Genomic DNA, 21,265 nt, shown 5'->3' with positions numbered 1-21,265 from the left:
ACTGAGTCCTAAGACACAACTATAGAAGAACATACCAGATTCTAACCTGCTTACTGTTTTTCACCACTAGGCCCGGGTGTATCTAGTTCCAGAGGAGGTTCTCAGAGGAGAGGTTTCAGAGAATCTCCTCAAGGTGCAGACAAGCCTGGAGATCCTTCAGCTCTTCAGGAGCACCTATGAGGACCGTAGGGCCAATCTGGGCCAATACCAGGGGAATGGGAGCTTGGTGAAACCTTGGGACTTTTCGCCGCTCTTGGTCTTCTCTGGACTTGACCGCTTTACCAACAGGGTCAAGACCATTAAGGTAAGTGTGGAAACATTATACAGTACTCAAAAGGTGGCAGTTCCTCAAGTAATGTTAGTACTTTTGGTGTGCTGATAGAGATACAGAACTGAAACTTGCCTTATTTTACAAATCAGACCTTTGCAGAGATATTACAGTGGTACTGCACTCCATTTCCTATGTCTCCCTACTGTATAGGACATCCTGTTGACAGCTGTGGACTTACTAAAGCTTGAGAAATTGGAGATTGGAGGCGTCCGAGGCCGAGCCCTCAGCCAGCAGGTCCAGTTGCTCCACCAAGAGTTTGCAGACACTTACAAATTCTTCACGGAGAAGCCCTATGACTGCTTGGACCTCTGCAACATGGTAAGGGGTGTTGCATTCACAGGATACATTGAGGTTTTGATCACTTGCCTGCTGGGAAAAATAGGCTGTTCTTTTTGTCGCGTAACTTTTAAGGTCAATTCATTTTCACAAGGGTTTATGAAATACTAGACACGAGTTACAAGCTCAGTGTGATTTTTATCCCTGAATACCTCTCAGTACATGCTCTTTTCTTCTCACGCTGCAAGCACCACCACACCGGTCACTTCAACGTTTGTGGAGCAAATTGTTTTTCTGCCAAAATAGACTTTTTTCAGTGCCATCTAGTTGCTTAACAAAGATGTCCCTGAGTTATAGCAAGAAAAGCAATTTACTTTGCTTGTAAGACCCAGTCTGCGCTCCCCGCTGGATGGCTTTGAGTCAGTGAGATGTGAAAACGAATATGCTGTGCTGGCTCTGCGTTAGCTTGTACTGCTGTGTGGTGTTTTGGCTGTCGGTCTAGCTGAGCTATCTGCCCTGCAGGAGTTTGAGGACGATGTGAGGGAGTTCAAACTGAAGGTGGATGACACAGACCGGCGACTAGGAGCCGTCTTCTGTCAGGCCTTTGATGACGCCTCCGGACTGGAGCACGCCTTCAAGGTCCGGGAACTTAATATCTCTCTTTGTCACACATTCTCACACACTCAGACACACACACACACACACACACACACACACATATTCATTTGAAAGCCCTTTCACACCTCTGATGTCTGCAGGTTCTGGATATGTTTGGTAGCCTGCTGGAGCGCCCCCTAGTGGCTGAAGATGCTCTGGATAGGTACCCTCTCCTGGTGTCCATGTTTGACAGGGAACTGGACTGCTGTAAACGCCTCTACAACAAACACATTCAGATTGCAGAGGAGCTGGGTGAGATTTGTAACAATGCCTGTACATGTTGAATTTAGTCATTTGAAGGTTACATATGTTGTATTTATTATCAAGATTAAAATAGTAATGTTTATTTTGGTTGGTGTTAAATGTGGTTAAAGAGTTGGTTCAACCAATAGAATGGAATATCATTTGTCGTTCTCAAAATACTGATAATTATATAAAAATCAGTTTTCATATGGATTATTTCTTTGGTAGAAAGTAGTTCAGATGAAAAGAAAAAGCCTATTCACTGTACTGGGGTCGAGACAGAAATCCCAGACATCTCAAAACCTAAACAAGTAAAACTGAAACTTTTTATTTTTTCAATAATTTGTGAGCCGACCTTTGAAGGTTGAATGAGCGTTTGGGCAGGACTTCAATCAATGCCTTTAACAGTGAGATCCATAAGAACATCTCAAGGACACATTGGTTGTTGTAGGGATTAAACTTGTGATGGTTTCGGCTTTAAAGCTTCCTAATTAAAAAAGAGAGAGACCCAGAGAGATCCTGAGAAAGGAAATGTCTTGCGTTTAGCATATTTTAAGTGATTTAAAACCTTTACAGGCCCTACACACTAACAAACCACACACACGTTTTCACTTATGTTGTTTAATTAGACCTCTGTGTCTAGGACTGTGTGGGTGTGAACAAACTGGGTTTGATTGATAGCTCCCTCACTCTCCTGTTTGTTTTGTTTTGTTGCACCTGTTCGCAGGGTATGTTGTCCCACCCTGTTGTCACATCATGTAATTCCCAGCATAGCTCTAGAGCTGTTTTTTTTCAATCAGAGCAATTGAAAACAACTGTGTAGATGTGCCTTTAAGTCATGTAAGACAAAATAGTTAACCACTACATGGCATGTTGACTAATTCAGCATAATGTGATCCTTTCAACTGTAGCAAAGGACAATAAAGGACAAAGACGTGATATGATATGATTTATTTATGGATTACAAAACCATAAAAATCCATGGATAACATGTTGAAGTCAAAACACTTCCACATGGTACCAATATGTTTAAACACAAACACACATAAAACTCAACAATGAAATCCAGACATCCAAATGACATCAGCACAAGTTGAATCTAAAAAATAAAAACAAATGTCCACATTAAAACATCTGCAACAAGGACCGTTTGATGGCTGAAAGAAACAGCTGGATGTGTAACAGAGGGCTGTTCCACAACATGGCACCAGTGTAAAAAATCGAACTTCTGAATGAATGAATGAATGAATGAATGAATGAATGAATGGATCTTACATTAGTGACTCCAGTGATCTTTAGATGGGCTATTGCTATTCACTTTTCCTGTATGCAGAAAATTTCCTGCTACTGACAATACCACACCAGAATTTGATTAAGGCAATACTGCCGGTCAAATTTATAGAGACTCAGTGAAATTAGATGGTCCATTCTACTCTGGCACAGCCCTAATTTGTGAATTATGTGCACTCTAACAGATAATATGTGCAGTCCTTAGCTCAATCTGTCTCTGCCTTTGTGGTAAATATCTGTATAACAGTAAGTAATGATACTTTACCTCCTCAGGTTTCACTCCAGTGAATAAGAATATGCCAACAGTAGCTGGTGGGCTGAGATGGGCCCAAGAGCTACAAGAGCGTATCCAGGCCCCATTCTCCAAATTCAGACACCTCTCCTATCCGTGAGTCCTTTCTTTTGTCTCCAGTATAGAGATTTAAAAAATGAATGTGTGGTCATGCATTTCCAGTGGTCTCACTGTAAATTAATTGAGCTGTGAATTGTTTTAAAGGCCTCATAAAAAGATCCTTTGGAATCATGGCTCCTGGAAAGATATTGGATATAACCTTTGCATGGGTTGTAAAATTTCATCTTCTCTGCAGGTGCCTGGAGTCTGCAGAAGGAGCCAGGGTCATCCAGAAGTATGAGGAGATGATGCAACTATTGGACAGGTGTGTGTGTATCTTATCTCACTATATTACACCGTGTGTCATCATGCTTAGATGTATGTATTACTGAATAAAAGAACAGAAAGGAAGATCAAACAGAATTGACAGTGACTGAAGAGGACCTCACCTTATTGTACTGTAAATATCAAGCAAGTCAATAACATGAATCAGATACTGTGACTCCGTCATGCAATTTCACACCAAGGCTGATTTTAAACTGAACATTTGTGATTTTGTTAGTTGAGGGTATAACATTTATGAAGCAGCCCCTGTGGAATGGCATGTAGACATTCAGCTCCAGGCATGATTTATGTTCTCATTACTGTGGCACTGCTCTGCAGATTATTTCACAGGACTCCCATAATCCCATATGCTCTGTCGCTGCTCACTGATGCCAAGTGAGAAATGGCCTTTTAGACCACATCCAACATCAAAACCTGCAAGATAAAGCATCCCATTGGGGGAGAAATGCTGTTTATATGGAATCAAACTGAATTGCACAAGAGTCAAAGAGAAAGAGACAGAGAGATCTTCTGTTGCTATATTTTATATGCCACTTTTCACATCACTATAAGGCCACAAAGGTTACAACTTAATTTAGGAGGTAATGTAAGAATCATGACAGAATAAATCAGGTAAATCAAGATTTCCGATAAATTTTTGATGGCACCATATAGTGCACATATTTTCCACTCAGAATTCAGATGCTAAAATAAAATGATGTAGGGTAAATATATTGCACTATACTATAGTAAATAGGGAGTGATTACAGGGACATCATGAAGTTCCAAGTGTGACAAATGAGCAGAAGTCTAATTAGGTAGAATCACTGAAACCACCTGTACAGGGCCTTTAAACCTGCATTATTGTTTTTGGCCACTTGGGGGCAGCACAACAATATGTAAACACAACATTGACATATTATCACTTTATAAAAGTTGTTATGGCTATCATGTTAGCAAAATAGTTACCCATTTATACATCCAGAAGACACAGAACATTGGGATTCATTTGGAACTATCTGATGAATGCAAGTCTAATATTCATTCTCTAATTAGCTTTTGGTCTCCACCAGCTCATGAAAAAAATGTCAGTGTCTTTAGTTGCTAAAAGCTCCACTATGTTCACCAGCTAGAAGCTTACTTTGTCTGCTGTTTGGTGCTGGACAAACAGTGAACAATGGGTTCATCAGAGCTTTTTTTTAACCGCTGCCTACTGCTGGAAAGGATGTTGAAGAGAGTGGTAAGAGTGAATCTGAATAGTGGGACTGTAAAACCGAGACAATGACCTGAAAGATGCTTAAAAGCAGACTGCAGAGTTGGATGGAAATTCTTAATGAAGCAACGTTAGTGTTCATTGTTGCTCTGAATGTAAGACATAAGTGCAATGTTCAGTCTCCTTTTAGCTTTGCTTTAAGTTCCACCAACCTTTTACATAGCTAATGTTAGCTGTTTCACCAGCTAGCTAGCTTTTGTTCACTAATGTCTGCTGTTTGGTTCTGGGCTTTGTGTACAGTGGGATTATCAAAGCTTTTTTTCTCAAAATGACGGTTAATGAAAGTGCTGAGACTAAACAATACGATAAATTTGTGGCAATAAAACCAAAACAATGAAGTAAAAGTAAGCTAAACAGCTTCACAGAGCTGCAACGTCATTTGATTAAGTGTTGATATAAGAATATATTAATCAAGTGAGCTTTTAACCAACAATTTTTTGCATCCTTTAAATTATTATGGCAGGCAACCCCAGTGAAAATGGGTGCTAATTTAGCTTTTAGCTGTTCATTATTAAAGGTGCGCATTGCTACCACAGTAAGACATAGAGTGTCTTTTAAGTATTTTTCAAAGCTGAAAGGATTAGTCAATTAATCAACTAATCCATCAACAGAAAATTAATCAGCAACTATTTTGATAGATTACTCGTTTAAGTAATGTTTCAAGCTAAATTGACCTAGCTAAAAAGATCTGCTGGTTCCTACTTCTCAAATATGAGGATTTGCTGTTTTTCAACTTAAATTCTGGTATTCTTACATTTCTGATATTTTATAGACCAAACGATGAATCTATTAATCGAGAAAATAACTGGCAGATCATCCATAATGCAAATAATAATTAGCTGCAATCATAATGTTTTTGCTATTTTTAGAGCTAAGATTAGGATAACTGTTAGGTTACAGTAATAACAATGATTGAGTTGGCAGTGCGGCAGTGTGGAAGGACAAAGGTTGGTGAATTAAAATAGTGAGTCTAACTCCTCACAAGTATAGGAATTCAAAAGTGCGTGCATGAGCAGTATACACAGAGGTATGACAATAGGTCTTTTGTGAAGGAGATGCACATAACCACATGCACAGATACACAAACGCTCACTCTTTATGCCACACATGCTTAATATCAGTCCTTCACTTTATATCCCCCACCCAGAATAATGGAATGATGAACAACACCAGTTCTTTGCCCTCAATTTACTCCCATCAGAAATTAGAGCCCTTGTTATGCTGTAATAATCATCGCCGCTGCCACCGATGAACGCCGCCATTATTATACATATTCCAGTCAGGAACAGGATGGGCAACCTCACTCATTACCCCCACAGACAAAATGCTGCGTGATTTATGGCCATGACCAAGGCATTTGATTGCCTCTGCGTCTGCGGTGCCACTATCAGGAAATGAAGCTCACGGCAGAAATCCAATAAGGAGCACACAGTGCACACTGAAGTTCTCATCATAATCGTGGCTATTTACAGATTGATATAGCTGTACAGATCCCTGACATGTTGTCTGTTCCCAGCCTCTCGCAGATGAATCAGCGTTTATCCTCATATTACCCCCCCCACGCTTGCAACTAACCTTCCTTCCAGCTATCTCTCCCTCTCCCCTTATTTTCTGCTTGATACGGACGGGCGAATCACGCCACTCATTCTGTTTACAACCTCAGAGGTTTGGGAAAACGGCTCAATCACATGCCTTTTAGCCGCTCATTTTGCTGCTTATGTTAATTTTCATGATGTGAGCCGTTTTCACGCCTGTGGCCTTGTGAAATAAAAGCTTGGGTCCTTTTTAATGGGAATATGAAACAATGTTATACCCTGCCGGTAAAGGTGCAAATTGTTTTTCTGTGATAATAACTTTTGTTTGATTGCGATCACAGATTGTTTTCTTTGTGTTTGGTATTCCAGATACTCCACAAGCTTGTATGAGACATGGACAGAGACCGTGGGCGAGAGTTCTCAGTACAACCTCAGCCTACCATTAATCAGCAGAGACCCTGCCTCTCAACTGATCTCAGTCAACTTCAACTCGCAGGTTTTTACATTTGGTCCATATGCTAGAGAAACTGATCCGAGACAGGCTGCTGAATGTGTCACTGCTTGAAAGCTTTCACTCTGAATGCCTATTGAATGAACAGAGTCTGAGTGATTTATTATTTGGTGATATATCAGGCTGATCTCAGCCTTTTATTAAACATTATCTATTACATGTCATATATCTGCCTTCATACACAGTGAAGAGTATAAATGCGCAAATAAAGTATTGTATTTTCATATTCTTCTGTTTAATTACATGTAGTTTGGTCAGTATTTCAGTGTTGCCCAAACCAATAAATAAAATTTGGATCATGCTCTAATGAGTTGCTAACTGACATCTCATTAATCTGAGTGGGACCAAAGCTCTGAATATTTTTTTATCTTACCATGACAATTGGTATAAAATAAAGATGTTAAATTGCACAGTAACAGTATCTGTAGCATGCCCTGATCAAACCCTAATATGACTATCTGGTTGTAAATGTGTTCATACAGTATGTCTCTCAGTGTCTCCACTGTCCTCTTTCTCCCCTCTGTAGCTGGCATCTGTGTTGAGGGAAGTGAAGTACCTGGAGGCCAGGCAGACTGAAGCCATCCCTGACACTGCAGTGCAGATCTACACCACCAGGGGTCAGCTGTGGCAGTATGTGGCCAACCTGGAGCTCACTGTGGGCCGATACAACAAGGTAGGCTAATAGGTGGATTAGGCTAAAAGCAGTCAAGACAGCGTATTAAAGGATCAGCACGCTCCCCCTAGCGTTTGATGTTAGAACGAGTAGAGTGGTACTTGGGAGACTCTCAAGGGACCTCTGCAACCTCCAAGGTGCGAGGGTCATGTGACCGATGGTGGTAGATGAGCTAGCACCACCACCAGAGAGCTAATCTGCCTGCATGTTTACTGCCACTTGATCACTATTATTGTTTTATTCATTTTTGTGTACAAAATGTGACAATGGATACATTTTAGTTGAGATTAATTATTGAAATTTAAGTTTGTTCCCTTTTTACAAGCATGGTATTGAGCTGTGCCCGCTTCATTATCTCATATTTTGGAAGTGTTTTGCTAGGCAACAGACCCACACATTATAGGTTTTGTAATACAAATAAATAGTGATAAAAGAATAATGAAACCATTACTGTAAACTTCTTACAGTGCAAGTAGAGAAGCTAAAAGGCTAGAAAATGTGCCTATTAACACCTTCAGCTGTCATTGTCTGTTATGTGACTCTCGCCTTGCACGTTATAGTGGTCTCTCAAAGTCTCTCCTTTTGACATCACAGCATGGGGTGGGGTTGCAATGGGCAACAGAGGAAAAACACTAGATGGCAGTAAGAGGCTTTTAGCTCCGCTAACAGTAGAGCTCTATTGATGGCAACATCCATGGTCAATCCAGCTAACTATTGGATTGATTGCCAAGAAATGTGGCATTTATCAATTTACATTTATCCTACATTTTGATTCTTGCCATGATAGTGTGAAAAAATACTTAGATTTCTATTAAATTATAAGAAATTTGCTTTGAATAATAATGGACAGACACATCCTAATGATTCTTAGCCTTTCCTCACATTGCCGGCTTTGTAAATCAAAATGAACAGTATAAATTTGTCAAAAATCTTGCTCTACAAAGTACAAACCCTTGTGATTTGAGTGACAGCTCAACATTTGCATTTGTATATGAGATAAATTATATACAAATAATGGCTAGTTTACCACGCTGACCTTTCCTATACCTCCAACTTGAAGACACAGACACTATCACATAAATAATTCTATTGTAGTTTGCTACAATTGTTCTTCCAGTTTATACTGGGCACTTCATAAAGCAATTTCAATGCAAGTGATAGTGATGGGAGATAAAACCCACAGTGCTTGTTCTGTTCTAACATGCGTTCCAAAATTCAGCAAAAGCTAATATTAGAAACAGGAATTTGGTACTTAAGACTTTAACTTTGGAGGATATCCACTTGATATGTCTAACTCAGACTATTGGCTTTAGTTGAAGTTTAGAATGCATGATCATGTTGGAAATAAGTGTTTTCACTTTTAACATGTTATCACTTGGATGTTTTTCTGTCTGTAATCCATAATTAAATCATATCATATATTTTAACAATGCTAGCAGCATGGCTCTTGAGATGGCAGTGTTGGTCAGTGGGGTCAATTGGTCCACCACCTTGGTCCAGACTGAAATGTCTCGACAATATTGAATGGATTACCATGAAATTTGGTACAGCCATTGTGTTCCCAGAAGATGAATCCAAGGATGACTCCACTTTGGTGATCTTCTGACTATTCCTCTAGCACTACCATGAGGTCAAAGTTTTTACTTATTCAGTGAAATATTTCAGCATCCCCAGGATGGATTGACACCAAATTTTGTACATTCATGGTTCTCAGATAATGTATTCTTATGACTTTGGTGATCTCCTAACTGCACCACGAGGTTGACATTTTTTTGATTTAAATATATCAACAGCTATTGGATGGACGGCTGTGAAATTTGGTACAGGCATTCATGGTTCCCAAAGGATGAACCTTAAAAACTTTGATCTCCTTCTTGGTATATGACCAAATACTTGCAAAACTCATGACATTCCCATCAGCATCAGCTGTACTTTGTTTGGTGCTAATTAGCATGCTAACACACTAAACTTAGATGGTGAACATTGTACCTGCATAACATCAACATGCTAGCACTATCATTCTGAGCATGTTAGCATGATGATATTAGCATTTAGCTCACAGCCTCACAGAGCCTGTAGCATGGCTATAGAGTCTTTAGTCTTGTTACACAGAAGAAGGAATGTGGATTTTGTCCACTATTACTTACATTGAAATTGCTTTAAAAAGGCATTTCTTTGTCCCCAGTATGGACCGTGGGAACAATTTCAGCAACTAAGAACCCTTTCAATGTACATAGGGGCATATGAAAAAATGTGGGCCCACCCTTTAATGGTAACTGGATATGGGGTCAAAATGGCAATTTCAATAACAATATAAGAGCAATCACTGATGTAATTAACTCAGCCACACAGAGGACAGCGCATACAAAGCACAGCCACACGTATTGCAAGTACACAATGTTTCAATGTGATGATTAGTTTAAAAATACAGCAATTCATTGCTTTAGGTAACTAAAAGTTCAAATCCAATTAAGTCACAGCAACATGGAACGATCCAGAAAGGGTGACTTTAATGAGGACGACACCCTGTCTCGAAGCTCTTGGCTTCTGTGTGGCCTTTCAGTGGCAGTTATATTAAAATGATATTTCTGTACTCACTTAATGGGAGCTGAAAATCAAATCTTATCTTTCTGTTTCTTTCCTCCCTCCCCCACTGTCTGGCTGCAGGTGATGCGCTCTGTGCTCGATGTGGAGCATCCTCTGGTTCAGGGCCAGCTCAGGGACATTGACGCTCAGCTCCAAAAGGCAGAGGAGAGCCTGAATTGGAACAGCCAAGGTCTGGGTGCTTACTTATAACTATCAGAAACAGATGCTCCTGAAGAATGACACATTTAAATATCTCATTTCCTCAAGTCTGTTAAGCTAAATTGCACAAAACATACTTTCTTACTTCTTATCTTATTTAACCATGTACATTTTATTTGTCCAGATTTTGTGCTATTTGTCCTTGAGATTTTTGTCTACACCTCAATACAATGGAGATGAATGGCATTTTGTTTGTGGTCCTCAGAGAAGACATTTAAAAACCTTGGCAACAATGCAGAAACAGTGATGCAAAAAACACATTCACTGAACACATTCGTACCCTTGTCCCAAGGCTTTCTTGTGTCTCAAGTCAGATTCAACAAACCTCCTTAGCTGTACAAACTTGTTATAAATTGCTCATCTCAACTTGATAAATGCCACCTGTGCATAACTAGGTGTGCAAGAGTTGGTCATGAATGTAATCCCCCAAATTGCAATATATGACTACCTGTTTTGCTCAATTTGTGGGGAAGTTTTATTCACAAAGAAATGTTATCCAATAGTAAAAAGAAGAACTTCAAACAGTGGGAGCTTAAAGTCCTGCTGTCAGAAACCAGCAGTAATGCAGCAAATTTAATTTATTTCTTTATTTCATTTATTTGTTGGTTTATTTAACAGGGACAGTGCACATTAATAAACATTGCTGTAAATGTGCCAGAGTTGGCCAAGAGGCTATTTTTCATCTGTAGTCCCTGGACAGATGATACACTCACCATAAAAACAGAATATAAGATTGGAATTACAAAGTTATTGAGATGATTTATAAGCATGCTAAACAATAATAAAAAGAAAAGAGAATATTAATGTTAATAAAAAACATCATTCCGGGCACCCTTATACTACATTGTCAGGTACTATTTAAAACATGCAACACAGAGGCTCATAATATACGACATTCAAAACAATAAAATGAGAGACATTAATGTTAATACAAATATGGACTGAATAAGACCACATTGTGCTGCATTGTTAGACACTGACTGAAACATGCAAAGCAGAAGCACAGACACAAAAAGCATGCACAGTACATAAAATACATAAATGAATCTGACACAGTAGAGGCAAAACCACAATGAGATATGCATGCAGGTACACGAGGTCAGACTGGCAATAGCAAGATAGTGACAGGCGACAGCAGCCAGTAAGGGAAGTTCAGCACAGACAATGCAATTGAGTTTTAGTGCTGACAGAGCTAACAACTAATGAACCTTTTCTTTAAATGAGATCTAAATAAACCGTATGTGTCCAGTTCTCTAATAGTTGCTAGGATGGAATTCCATTCTAGTGCAGCTTTAACAAAGAATGCAGACTGACTGAAAGCACTTTTTCTGAGTGAAATAATGCATTCCCCTCTTGCTGCACCTCTTGTGAACCGATATGCTGTTGTTCCTATGTTGACAAACTTTCTGAGAAATCAAGCCATATATAATCTTGTACATAAGACAGACATCTACAATTATGTTTTCACAACTCAGCAAATTATATTTTTTTAATATTGGGCAATAATGAAAATGTACCGATTTCTCGTCAAGGATTTTAAATGTTTGTTTATAGAAAGACTGTAATGGTTTTAGAATAGTAGTGCTGGCCTGTGATCAGGTTGTCAAACAGTAAGTGATATGGGAAATGACCATAGAATGCATGTACATCTCGGTTGACATGTAATCTCAAATGAATCTGAAATTTGAAAGATTGAATTTGACCCAGTTACAGATCTTTTTCATCCGAGCCTTGAAAGAAAGTTTGGAATCAATCAGAACTCTGAGGTACTTGTATTCAGATACGACCTGTAGCCTCTCCCTGATACAAAGACATCTGGCTCTACACTAGAACTGTTTGTCTTGGTGAAAATCATGCATACTGTTTTAGGCACATTTAGTTGTAAATGGCTTGCTTTAACCATGCTGTTACATGAGCAATGGAATTTGTGAGGTCATTAGCAACTTGTGTCATACTGCTACCATGTACATAAATTACAGTGTCATCCACATACATTTGGATGTTGGTGTCAGGATTGTTGTGGAAATTTTTCATCATTGCTCAAGAACCACACAGAGACATAAAGAAAGCATTAAACATTGTTAATTGTTGAAGCAGTTGTAGACACTGTACAATCCATCACATCATCAGTAACAATTATACAAATGTCCAAACACAAACAAAAATACAATCATGTATTTTTGGAGAGAAAGCATGTTGTTCAGCTGTCCCTTTCCCTAAAGCCAGCCCTTTCTCTAAAGATTGTGAACCCAAACTAGACAGCTTTATACCTCTCCAGAAGCAAAGCTAAAAACAGTCTGGTCCCTAAATGGACACTTCCACAAACCGGTGGGACAAATTTCACAAAATTCTAAATGCAAGAAAATTGGTGAATGCAACAAATTCTATTACGATACTTGTACATGCCACTTAAGAACGAATCTGCTCATCTGAGTTGTTCCTGCAGGAGGATCTAGGCCATGCAAGATAATCCACAGATCTCACTGTAAATCTTCATTAACTGTTGACAGGATGTTCTGGGGTCTATTCAGGGTATAAGAGGGACTGTTAAAAGTGTCCTTGACCTTTAACTTCAGGTTCTTTGTTGTTTTATAATTTCGTTGTTCTGTAATTCTTTTTTCCCTGATTGCTAAGCAGTCAAGTAGATACTAAGTCCAGCTCTGTGACGTCTGTCCTCATTCTGTTGGTGAAGTTTGATTTACTGAGGATGAAAAATTGTAGCTGTTTGTTTGCTCAGTCAGGTGGTGGTCACTGTGCCTTCTTCCTACAGTACCCAAAATATGGTTGCTGTAACCAGATACATAAACATGCCACTTCCTGTGTACCAGAGATTTTTGATAAGGAAAGAACAGCAAATGTAAAAACTATCTGAAATGTATTTATACAGTATGTGTGTATGCTGTATTATAGTACACCATATGATTTCAAATAGCAATACAGCAGATATTTATTTGTATGAAAAGTCACAGATGCTGAAATATTCTGTCTTCCTCTTTCCTGTTTGGTCTCATCCTTGTCATTTCTAGGGCAGAGTAGGCTGCAGTGACATGTAACATCAACAGAGAAGCTTTGCATTTTGAAAACCATATAAAATAAGAATAGGTGTTCAATCATTGACAAGCTTTGATTGACACAGTGCTGGCAGGCACATTGTTAGTTTTCTTCCACTCCAGGATTCCCAGAAGAATGCAGCTGAAATGAAAAGAGTGTTTAAGGTACAAGCCAACACACTCAGCTGTCTGTGCGGACAGACTCACAGTCCCCCTGCAGACAGACTTATCTGCTTCATGTTGTGCTATGTGTATGTGTGTGTGCATATAACTACTTACTATATGGGAAGCTTGTGGGAGATTTTTTTCTGCTGTAGATTTATTTTAATGAAAGTGTATAGGTATCTTTTCTGTATATATTCATCTCTTTTTGAAGTAAATTTCCCTAATGTAGGGAAACAGCATTCATTCTATTTTGGGGCTGATGACATCATGTTCACATGTATTTTGTCATTGATCCATGTATCATGTACTTTTAGAGCTCTAGTTTTTGTAATTAATTTCAGTTTATATTTAAAAGTCTGTTACACTGTTGCATATGGCTGCATTTCATCGTCAAAAAAAGCCACTGCTTGCACTAAACACTGCTGAGAGGAGACTGCAGGCAGACTCTGTGGGGGACACCATTGGAGGCTGATGCTGCTTGCTGTCATATTATTAATTAAAACTGCTAGCTGCCTCTTATTTTTTTTAACCCTGCATTTTTTCACAACGTTGCATGTAAATCATGTATACAGGGATACATCAGTGTTGCGTGCAAACATATTGTGATTTTATCAAAACTGGGAGATAAGACTCATACACTATGTATGTGCTTTCTCAGTTCGAGTTACAGAGTGTATATAGTCAATTAAACAAAATGTACAATGATATATGATCCATTCCTTCAAATCAAAACAAGAAAGTAAGAATAATGCTAATAAACCATTTCACAAATTATTGTAACTCTCAAATTGCAGATACATTTGAGTCCTGCAGTTCCTCTCGCATGCTTATTCATGGGTCTCAAGTCCGATGTTTCTTTTGATTAAACGAGTCAAATTTAACTTGAGAGAAAATGTATCTCATGTTGCAACTTGCAGCTTGCATGTTGCAAATTTTGTGAAACAGCCCCAGGATTTTGTAGTGCTGAGAGTAAAATTACAACTACAACAGTTCTTTAGGGGAAACTTAAGGATTTTTCAACGTGGACCCTATTTTCACATCATTTTTTTGTCTAACTGACTAACGGGGACAACAATTTTTGAAACTGGTCCAGTATTGAGCAAGAGTGCTTCAGCCAGCGGCCGCAAAAAGAGATGTAGTGTAATCCTTTGGAGCCATTGCACCCTGTCAATGTACATCCGCTAAAAGTGCTTATGTGCGCCATGTGTGCCACTCAGGTAGGCCACAGCCACCTCTGGCTGGGCCTGTCCACCCCGAAGGAGCGTGAACAATGCCTGCTCTTCAACGTCCTGCTCCCCACCGAATCCCTGTTTGGCCCAGGTCATGATTGACTGGTTGGAAATGGTCCGGAAGGTGTTGGAGCAGCTGGGTTCTCCACCTCCAGCAGCCTCCTCCTTGCCAGCAGCAGAGGCATCGCTGGGTCGCCATTCCATGTAGAGGTCCCGTGAAAGGTCCACTGCCAGAACAAGCCATCCTGTGCCTGCCCAGCCATTCCTGCCTCCCCGTTGCGGGTGTTGGGCCTGTTCATGCCACTGTCTCTGGCTGGAGACAGCAAGGGTGTTGCCCCGCTTATTACATCGCCCTACAGAGCAGTTATCCTAGCACTACACACTCTGACACACAGGATGTTTCATACGTTAGCACTGATAGCCATGCAAGGCACCCCACCTGGGTCGGAGGGGGTGTCTCCCTTTCCTCCTGAGGTGAGGCGAAGGCCCTATAACCACAAGCCCAGCTGGCCCCAGTTTGTTGGTGACTTTCTAAAGGAAACATGTAGCGTAGATGCTGGGGTGTTATAGTGGGAGGATGCTGCGCAGTTGCTACCTCCTGATTGGGCGGTGAGTGCAGAGATCATCATAGGAGTAAACCAGTACAAAATAGAACAAGTACAGTGGAAGCTGATGGGAATGTTATTACTTTTGCAGGTATTTGGTCATAAACTTTTGGACAAATTAGCATTTTGACTAGATGATGGTGTTAGAGGAAAAGTTAATAGATCCCCAGATGTATTACAGTTCATCCTCTAGGGAACATGAATGTGTGTACCAAAATTTCACGGCCATCTATCCAATAGTTGAGATATTTCAGTCTGGTGGATATTTCAAAGTGGTGGACCGACTGTTTGACCAATAGATTGATAAGTACCATCCATAGAGCTACGTTTCTTATGTGGCTAAAAAGCTTGATAGCCATACAAAGATATGACCAAGATATTTACAGAGTGTCACATTTTACATTTGAAGAATACACTTGTCAGTGTTCTCTGTTTGGACAAATGTAATGGCCTTACTGTCTCTAAATCACTTCAAACATCTTTGGCATTGCTATACTGTAGTTTCTTGTCACTTATTGGCACACGTATAGAGGCTTCAGCAGTCCAAGTTAGACAAATCAAGTTGGTTTCTTCGATAGTTACAGCCTTTTTAGAACAAAATCCCTGTTTGTTCTGATATATCAGCCAATAGCAGTTTATTGCAGATATATTTATCTATATAGCTTTAGCTTTAACTTCTTCCACTCCCGCCCCCCTACCAAAGACCCATTTCTCAGGGGGACAGGGGATGTTTAGGGGGCGATAGCAGTAACAGTAGCAACAGTATATGCCACATAGAAGTGGTATACATCATTTGAAAGTTGGGAGCCTGAAGATTAATGTGAGATGCAACTCAGCACTGTGTGCCAAGTTTTTCTAGTAATAAATCTGTAATGAATTTTGTCTTTTGGTCGGGCACCTATTTAAATTTTGAAACTTTTAGAGTGTAAAAGGGCTTAGAACATTATGATGGAAGTATATAAACGCCATTCACATGCTCAATTATATCTCATAAGTTGTTGCAGCAATTGTTGGGTTGATACACAGATTTGGTGCAAAATTTAACCATTTTTGACCACTCAAGAATTCATAAAAATGGTCAAAATACCAATTAATACACCAAGACTTGTGGGTAACCATAGATCCCATTTTTATTCAGATATCTTGAGGTGAGAGGTCAAGGGACCCCTTTGAAATGACCATGCCAGTTTTTCCCTCGCCAAAATTTAGCCTAACTTTGGAGCAGTATTTAGCCCCCTTCCCAACAAGCTAGCATGACATGGTTGGTAATGGATTCCTTAGGTTACTTAGTTTCATATGATACCAATATCTTGACTATAGCTTTATAACTGAACCCGCTACAGCCTCTGAAAGACAGTAATGTCACCCACAGATGCCAGCGTCCTTGGGGAGTGGAAGAGGTTAAATCTGGACCAATCCAAGCATTTTTGATGAATAGGTATCACCTTTAAAGAACAGTGCTTGCTCCATGGTGAACAATAAGTGAACTGCAGAGCACTGAAAGACATCCATCCATATTATATACTGTACATAATTATACCTTGGATAAATCACAACAGGGTCACTAGTGCACTGTGCATGGGGAAAGTACTAACTGACTAGAGGGTGAGTGATGCTGAATAAAATAATATTAAACTAAAATAACATTAAAATGACTTACAAGAGATCTGATCTTGAACTTTTTCTTGGAGATTCCAGTATTTTAGTCACACATGCTAACTCCAATTCTTTCTTTTTGACCTTTCAACCACACTTGTCTATCATCCATCCCTTTCTAGGCATTTGGGAGTATATCCAAGAGGTGCGAGACTCTGTCTGTGACCTAGAGAGCCGACTGCAGAGGACCAAAGACAATGTGGAGGAGATCCAGAGCTGCATGAGGTCCTGGGCCTGCCCCATGTTCGACAGGAAGGAGGGCAAAAAAGACACGCTGCTCAGTCTGGAGGACCAGGCTGAGAGGCTGGACAGGTTTTACAGTTTGATACGGTCGTCTGGAGAAAAGATCCACTTTCTGCTTAAGGTAGTTAAAAGATGTTTTCTAGTGGTCATGTGAAATGTCGAATTGGCTTTAAGTTTCACTCGCATTTCATCATTCTGTGAGGTTACTGTGACGTCAGTGATTTCAGTATTCAGTAAGGGTGTCATGCCTTGTCATGTTCTCAGAACAATCAGGAGCTGTTCAAAGCCAAGCCGTCCTCTGAGGAGTGGAAGGCCTATGTGGAGTACATTGACGACATGATCATAGATGGCCTATTCAACAGCATAGAGTGCTCTCTCAAGTTCTTCCTGGATAACACTGGTAGGACGTTCACAAACAAAACCCTTGATTCATAGACAAATCAAACACCAAAAAAACCCTGACACTGGCTATGTGTAGCATTCTAGTGATGTTGTTGGTTTACTACTGTGCAATATAAGTGCAATATCAAAAATTTCAGCAGTGCTACTCCTATTCCACCATAAACCAAAAACATTATCCGTCCTGCCAGCCTGCTGACTTGGACGGCTTCTTAGGAACACGTCCTCAGGGATTTTGATGTCAATGGGGTGTCCGCCTTTATTGGCTGTGGACATGAAATAGTTCCAGACTTGCTTGCTGGCATGAGTTTTGTCAACCAGTTTAGATGGACTGGGATGTCGTTCAAGATGTGTTGGATTATTGCCAGGCTGCTGCTACTGTGTCCAATCCTTCTCCTTTTTCTCTCACTTTTACTTGATCGTCTTCTCCTCCCTCTCCTCCTCCTTCTGTCAGCTCAAATAGTCTTTTGTGATTAGGAGGGTTCTGAACTGAGTGAACTGACCTGCAAATATATCAGGGGCAGCTATGATAAGAGCAGGTCCCCTCAACCTCAGTTCTTCACTACCTACAGTCTTTTGTTTAGCCCTCGAAACAGGCCTACCCTTGTGAAATGAAATGAAACCGTTTTTATCCATTCAGAGAAATTTGAAACAAATATTTGGCTTGAAAAATTATATTTTTGTGTCAAAATGCCACAGACAGACAACCAAACAAACAACCGAAAGTGTAGTAGACACACACATCCAACAAACATCAAACAGGTGGACCAAAGAAACAATGTAAAAAAGAATGATGAAGGTCTGCACACTGTAGCTCCGTTAGATGCAGTTTGGTGGATGTCTCATTCAATATTCTGAATCAATGAATTCAAGAATACTTCTGGATAATTATATTATGTCCAGATCTTGGCTAGGATGATATATTTTGCACATTTTCTAGCACTATAGAAAGAATCCCTAAAATTACTGGAAACATGAAATTATTGAAAACCAAAACACAAATACCTCCTATGTTCTTATACAAGATAAACTGAATAGATGAATATTATCATGTTAACCTGTTTATACTTTTTATTCTTGGCTCTGTTTCACTGGTGTGTAACTTACTACTTACAGTATATTAATACCTACTGTACATGGGAAATGAAAGACTTCTATGCAATATGCCCTTATGTTCTATCAGTAAAAAAAGCATTTTTAACCAAAGTTATGTATTTTTTCATCAACAGGGGCATCTATAGTACAGTAAATGTCCATCCCAACACCCACACTTGCCGTCTGCAGCACTTAAGTACATGTCCACATGTGGTGTGGTAGTAGGCAAGTGTGTCCAGTGTCTGAAAAATGCCAACACATAATACAAATAACGCACACTTGATGCACACTTCTTCACTGCTTCACACTCCTTCAAAGTGGTATTCAGAGCCAAGTGTATTCCATAATTCATTACAGTCTATCACACCTTACCAGTCCAGTGGCTGGTGGTAATGTGTCCATAAGCTGGTTTTGTGACCTACAGTTATCAATGTGAAGGTGAAGTTTATGACAGGTTGGATTCAGTGTGAATATAAATAGTTATAACAGAACCTCCACAGATCACTTAATATTAGAACTCTGTATTTCTTGATGACATTGATAAGAATAGTATTGAATATCTGATACATGAATATTGCCATAAATGTCATATCCTTTTATCAATGATTGTGATAGAGTTCCTTCCTTAAAATTTTTTGCAGAAAACTCTCAAAATAATATTTAATGTCTTATTTATTACAGTACACCTATGTGCCTTTAGATAACTCAATTTAATATCTTTATTAATTATAATACTCATCTCAGGTTCTGTGCTTTTTTCACCATCACATGAATGTAAGCGTAATACTTTATATACGGTTGATCCAACTCATTTCCTCATTATGTGTGGAATTAAATAAAACCAACAAATATACAATATGAGCATGATTAAGCCATGTAGTATTATATTTGTGCAAGCCACAAGATGACCTCATTAATCAAGCGTGTCCTAGTGAACTCTGATAAACCTCCACACTCCTGCAGTGCACTGTCAGTTACCAGAAATTCATCACACAAGTAGGCCCTTGACTAACTTGCAAATACCAAAGGTAAAAGATATCGGAGATACAGTCAAAGACCTTCCTTAGGCATCAGATTCACAATATAAAACAAAATTGAAATGTATTTATTCATTTCTGTTTTCATTTGTATTATATCAGTTACTGATATAAATTTTCCCCATTTTAGGGATGTTTTTTATCAGTTGTTGAGGTTGTAATTGTCTCAGGTGTTTGAGATTTTGCTCCACTTTTTGATTGGTTGTTACTATTCACCTCCTATTTGTTCTCTTTCTTCATTTTCTTTTTCTCCATTTTAGTTTGGGGAACATTTAGTGAAAGTTTTGACCACACTGAAAATTCAGTCTTGAACTGATTAAATCTTTTGCAACATTGTCAAGATGAAATTTGACTCATTAGCTGTGTGCTACTAAGCAATCTTAACCAATCCTTCTTTTTTGGCCCAGACCAAAGAGCGGTTGCAGCGCCTCTGTTCGAGGCTCAATTGGATCTAAAGGTTCCTGACATGGTGTTCACTCCCTCTCTGGACTTTGGGACAGGAGACAGTTTCTTTGAGCTGGTGGAAAGTCTCATCAATGATGTGTTCCGAATCTCCTCACTGGTGCCGCGCCTGGCCCAGCACAGCCCCTTCCCCCACTACCAGGTATTGTAGGTTCGATGCAGATCCAAACACCATACCTTTTAATTCTATTTCACTTGCAATATCCTAAATTTCTCTCACTGCAGTGAGCTTCCACCTGATATTCTACATGCCACATGATTAAGAATATTGTCAAAATGCTTTGAATTCGCTTCCCTTTCCCCTCAGACTGACATGGAGGACATGGCCGACCTGGCAGACATGCGCCACCTCCTCATGGATCGCGTGCAGAGCGTCATGGCAACGTGCTGCGAGTTCCGCAACTCTCTGGAGTGCTACAGCTACCTGTACGTGGATGACAGGAAAGAGTTCATGCGTCAGTTCCTCCTGTATGGCCATGTTCTGACAAGCCAGGAGATGGAGGTTTATGCTGATGACGGCGTCCCAGAGAGCCCGCCGACACTGGACAACTTTAGGGAGCAGGTGGACGGGTGGGTTAATTTTAGTGTTCATCTCTTCTTTAAAAGGTTGGTTTAAGACAAGGCATTAGGTTTTGAGTTAAGATTAGAATTAAGGTTAAGTTTAGGTTGAGGGTATTTAGGGATAAAGGAAAAATAACAGGTCGTTATGTATTAAAAAACACTAGAAGAAATCAAAGAAAACTGATGTAAAATACGGAAGAAATACAGGAAATGAGGAAAAAATCCCGTCAGGGTGGAATTGTTCATTGCTAAATCGACTGCGTACTGACCACATATGGTATACACGCATGCATGTGTTGTCTAAATCCATATGCTTTAGGTATGAGAAGATCTATGAGGAAGCACAGGATCTGGAACCAGTGCATGTGTTCCACGGGTGGATGAGGGTGGACGGCCGCAACATGAAGAGTGCCCTGCTCAACATCATCAAAAAATGGAGCTACATGTTCAAACAGCACCTCATAGACCATGTAACCAACAGGTGAAGTACCTCTGACCATTCCTGTGTGGTAAA

The 21,265-nt window shown here is 39.7% G+C and overlaps 1 protein-coding gene across 8 annotated transcripts in view; it reads left to right on the top strand.

The window, feature by feature from the left end:
- dnah9 (dynein, axonemal, heavy chain 9) overlaps nt 1-21,265 on the top strand; it is a 178,919-nt gene that overhangs the window by 6,034 nt on the left and 151,620 nt on the right. For all 8 annotated transcript variants that reach the window (XR_006399614.1, XM_044338784.1, XM_044338783.1 and 5 more), the window contains exons 6-19: nt 71-304; nt 482-649; nt 1,130-1,246; nt 1,366-1,516; nt 3,071-3,185; nt 3,385-3,453; nt 6,630-6,756; nt 7,298-7,444; nt 10,112-10,220; nt 17,077-17,318; nt 17,462-17,597; nt 20,136-20,332; nt 20,498-20,760; nt 21,071-21,232. Coding sequence is in view for 7 of the 8 variants with exons in the window: in XM_044338784.1 (XP_044194719.1) it covers nt 71-304; nt 482-649; nt 1,130-1,246; nt 1,366-1,516; nt 3,071-3,185; nt 3,385-3,453; nt 6,630-6,756; nt 7,298-7,444; nt 10,112-10,220; nt 17,077-17,318; nt 17,462-17,597; nt 20,136-20,332; nt 20,498-20,760; nt 21,071-21,232 (2,237 nt within the window). In the remaining variant the exon portion in view is untranslated. The remainder of the gene's footprint in view (nt 1-70; nt 305-481; nt 650-1,129; nt 1,247-1,365; nt 1,517-3,070; nt 3,186-3,384; nt 3,454-6,629; nt 6,757-7,297; nt 7,445-10,111; nt 10,221-17,076; nt 17,319-17,461; nt 17,598-20,135; nt 20,333-20,497; nt 20,761-21,070; nt 21,233-21,265) is intronic.

This window comes from Thunnus albacares, chromosome 20 (genome assembly GCF_914725855.1).
Source record: "Thunnus albacares chromosome 20, fThuAlb1.1, whole genome shotgun sequence".
NCBI lineage: Eukaryota > Metazoa > Chordata > Actinopteri > Scombriformes > Scombridae > Thunnus > Thunnus albacares.
The sequence above is the reverse complement of the archived record's forward strand: the minus strand, read 5'-3'. Positions and strand labels throughout refer to the sequence as shown.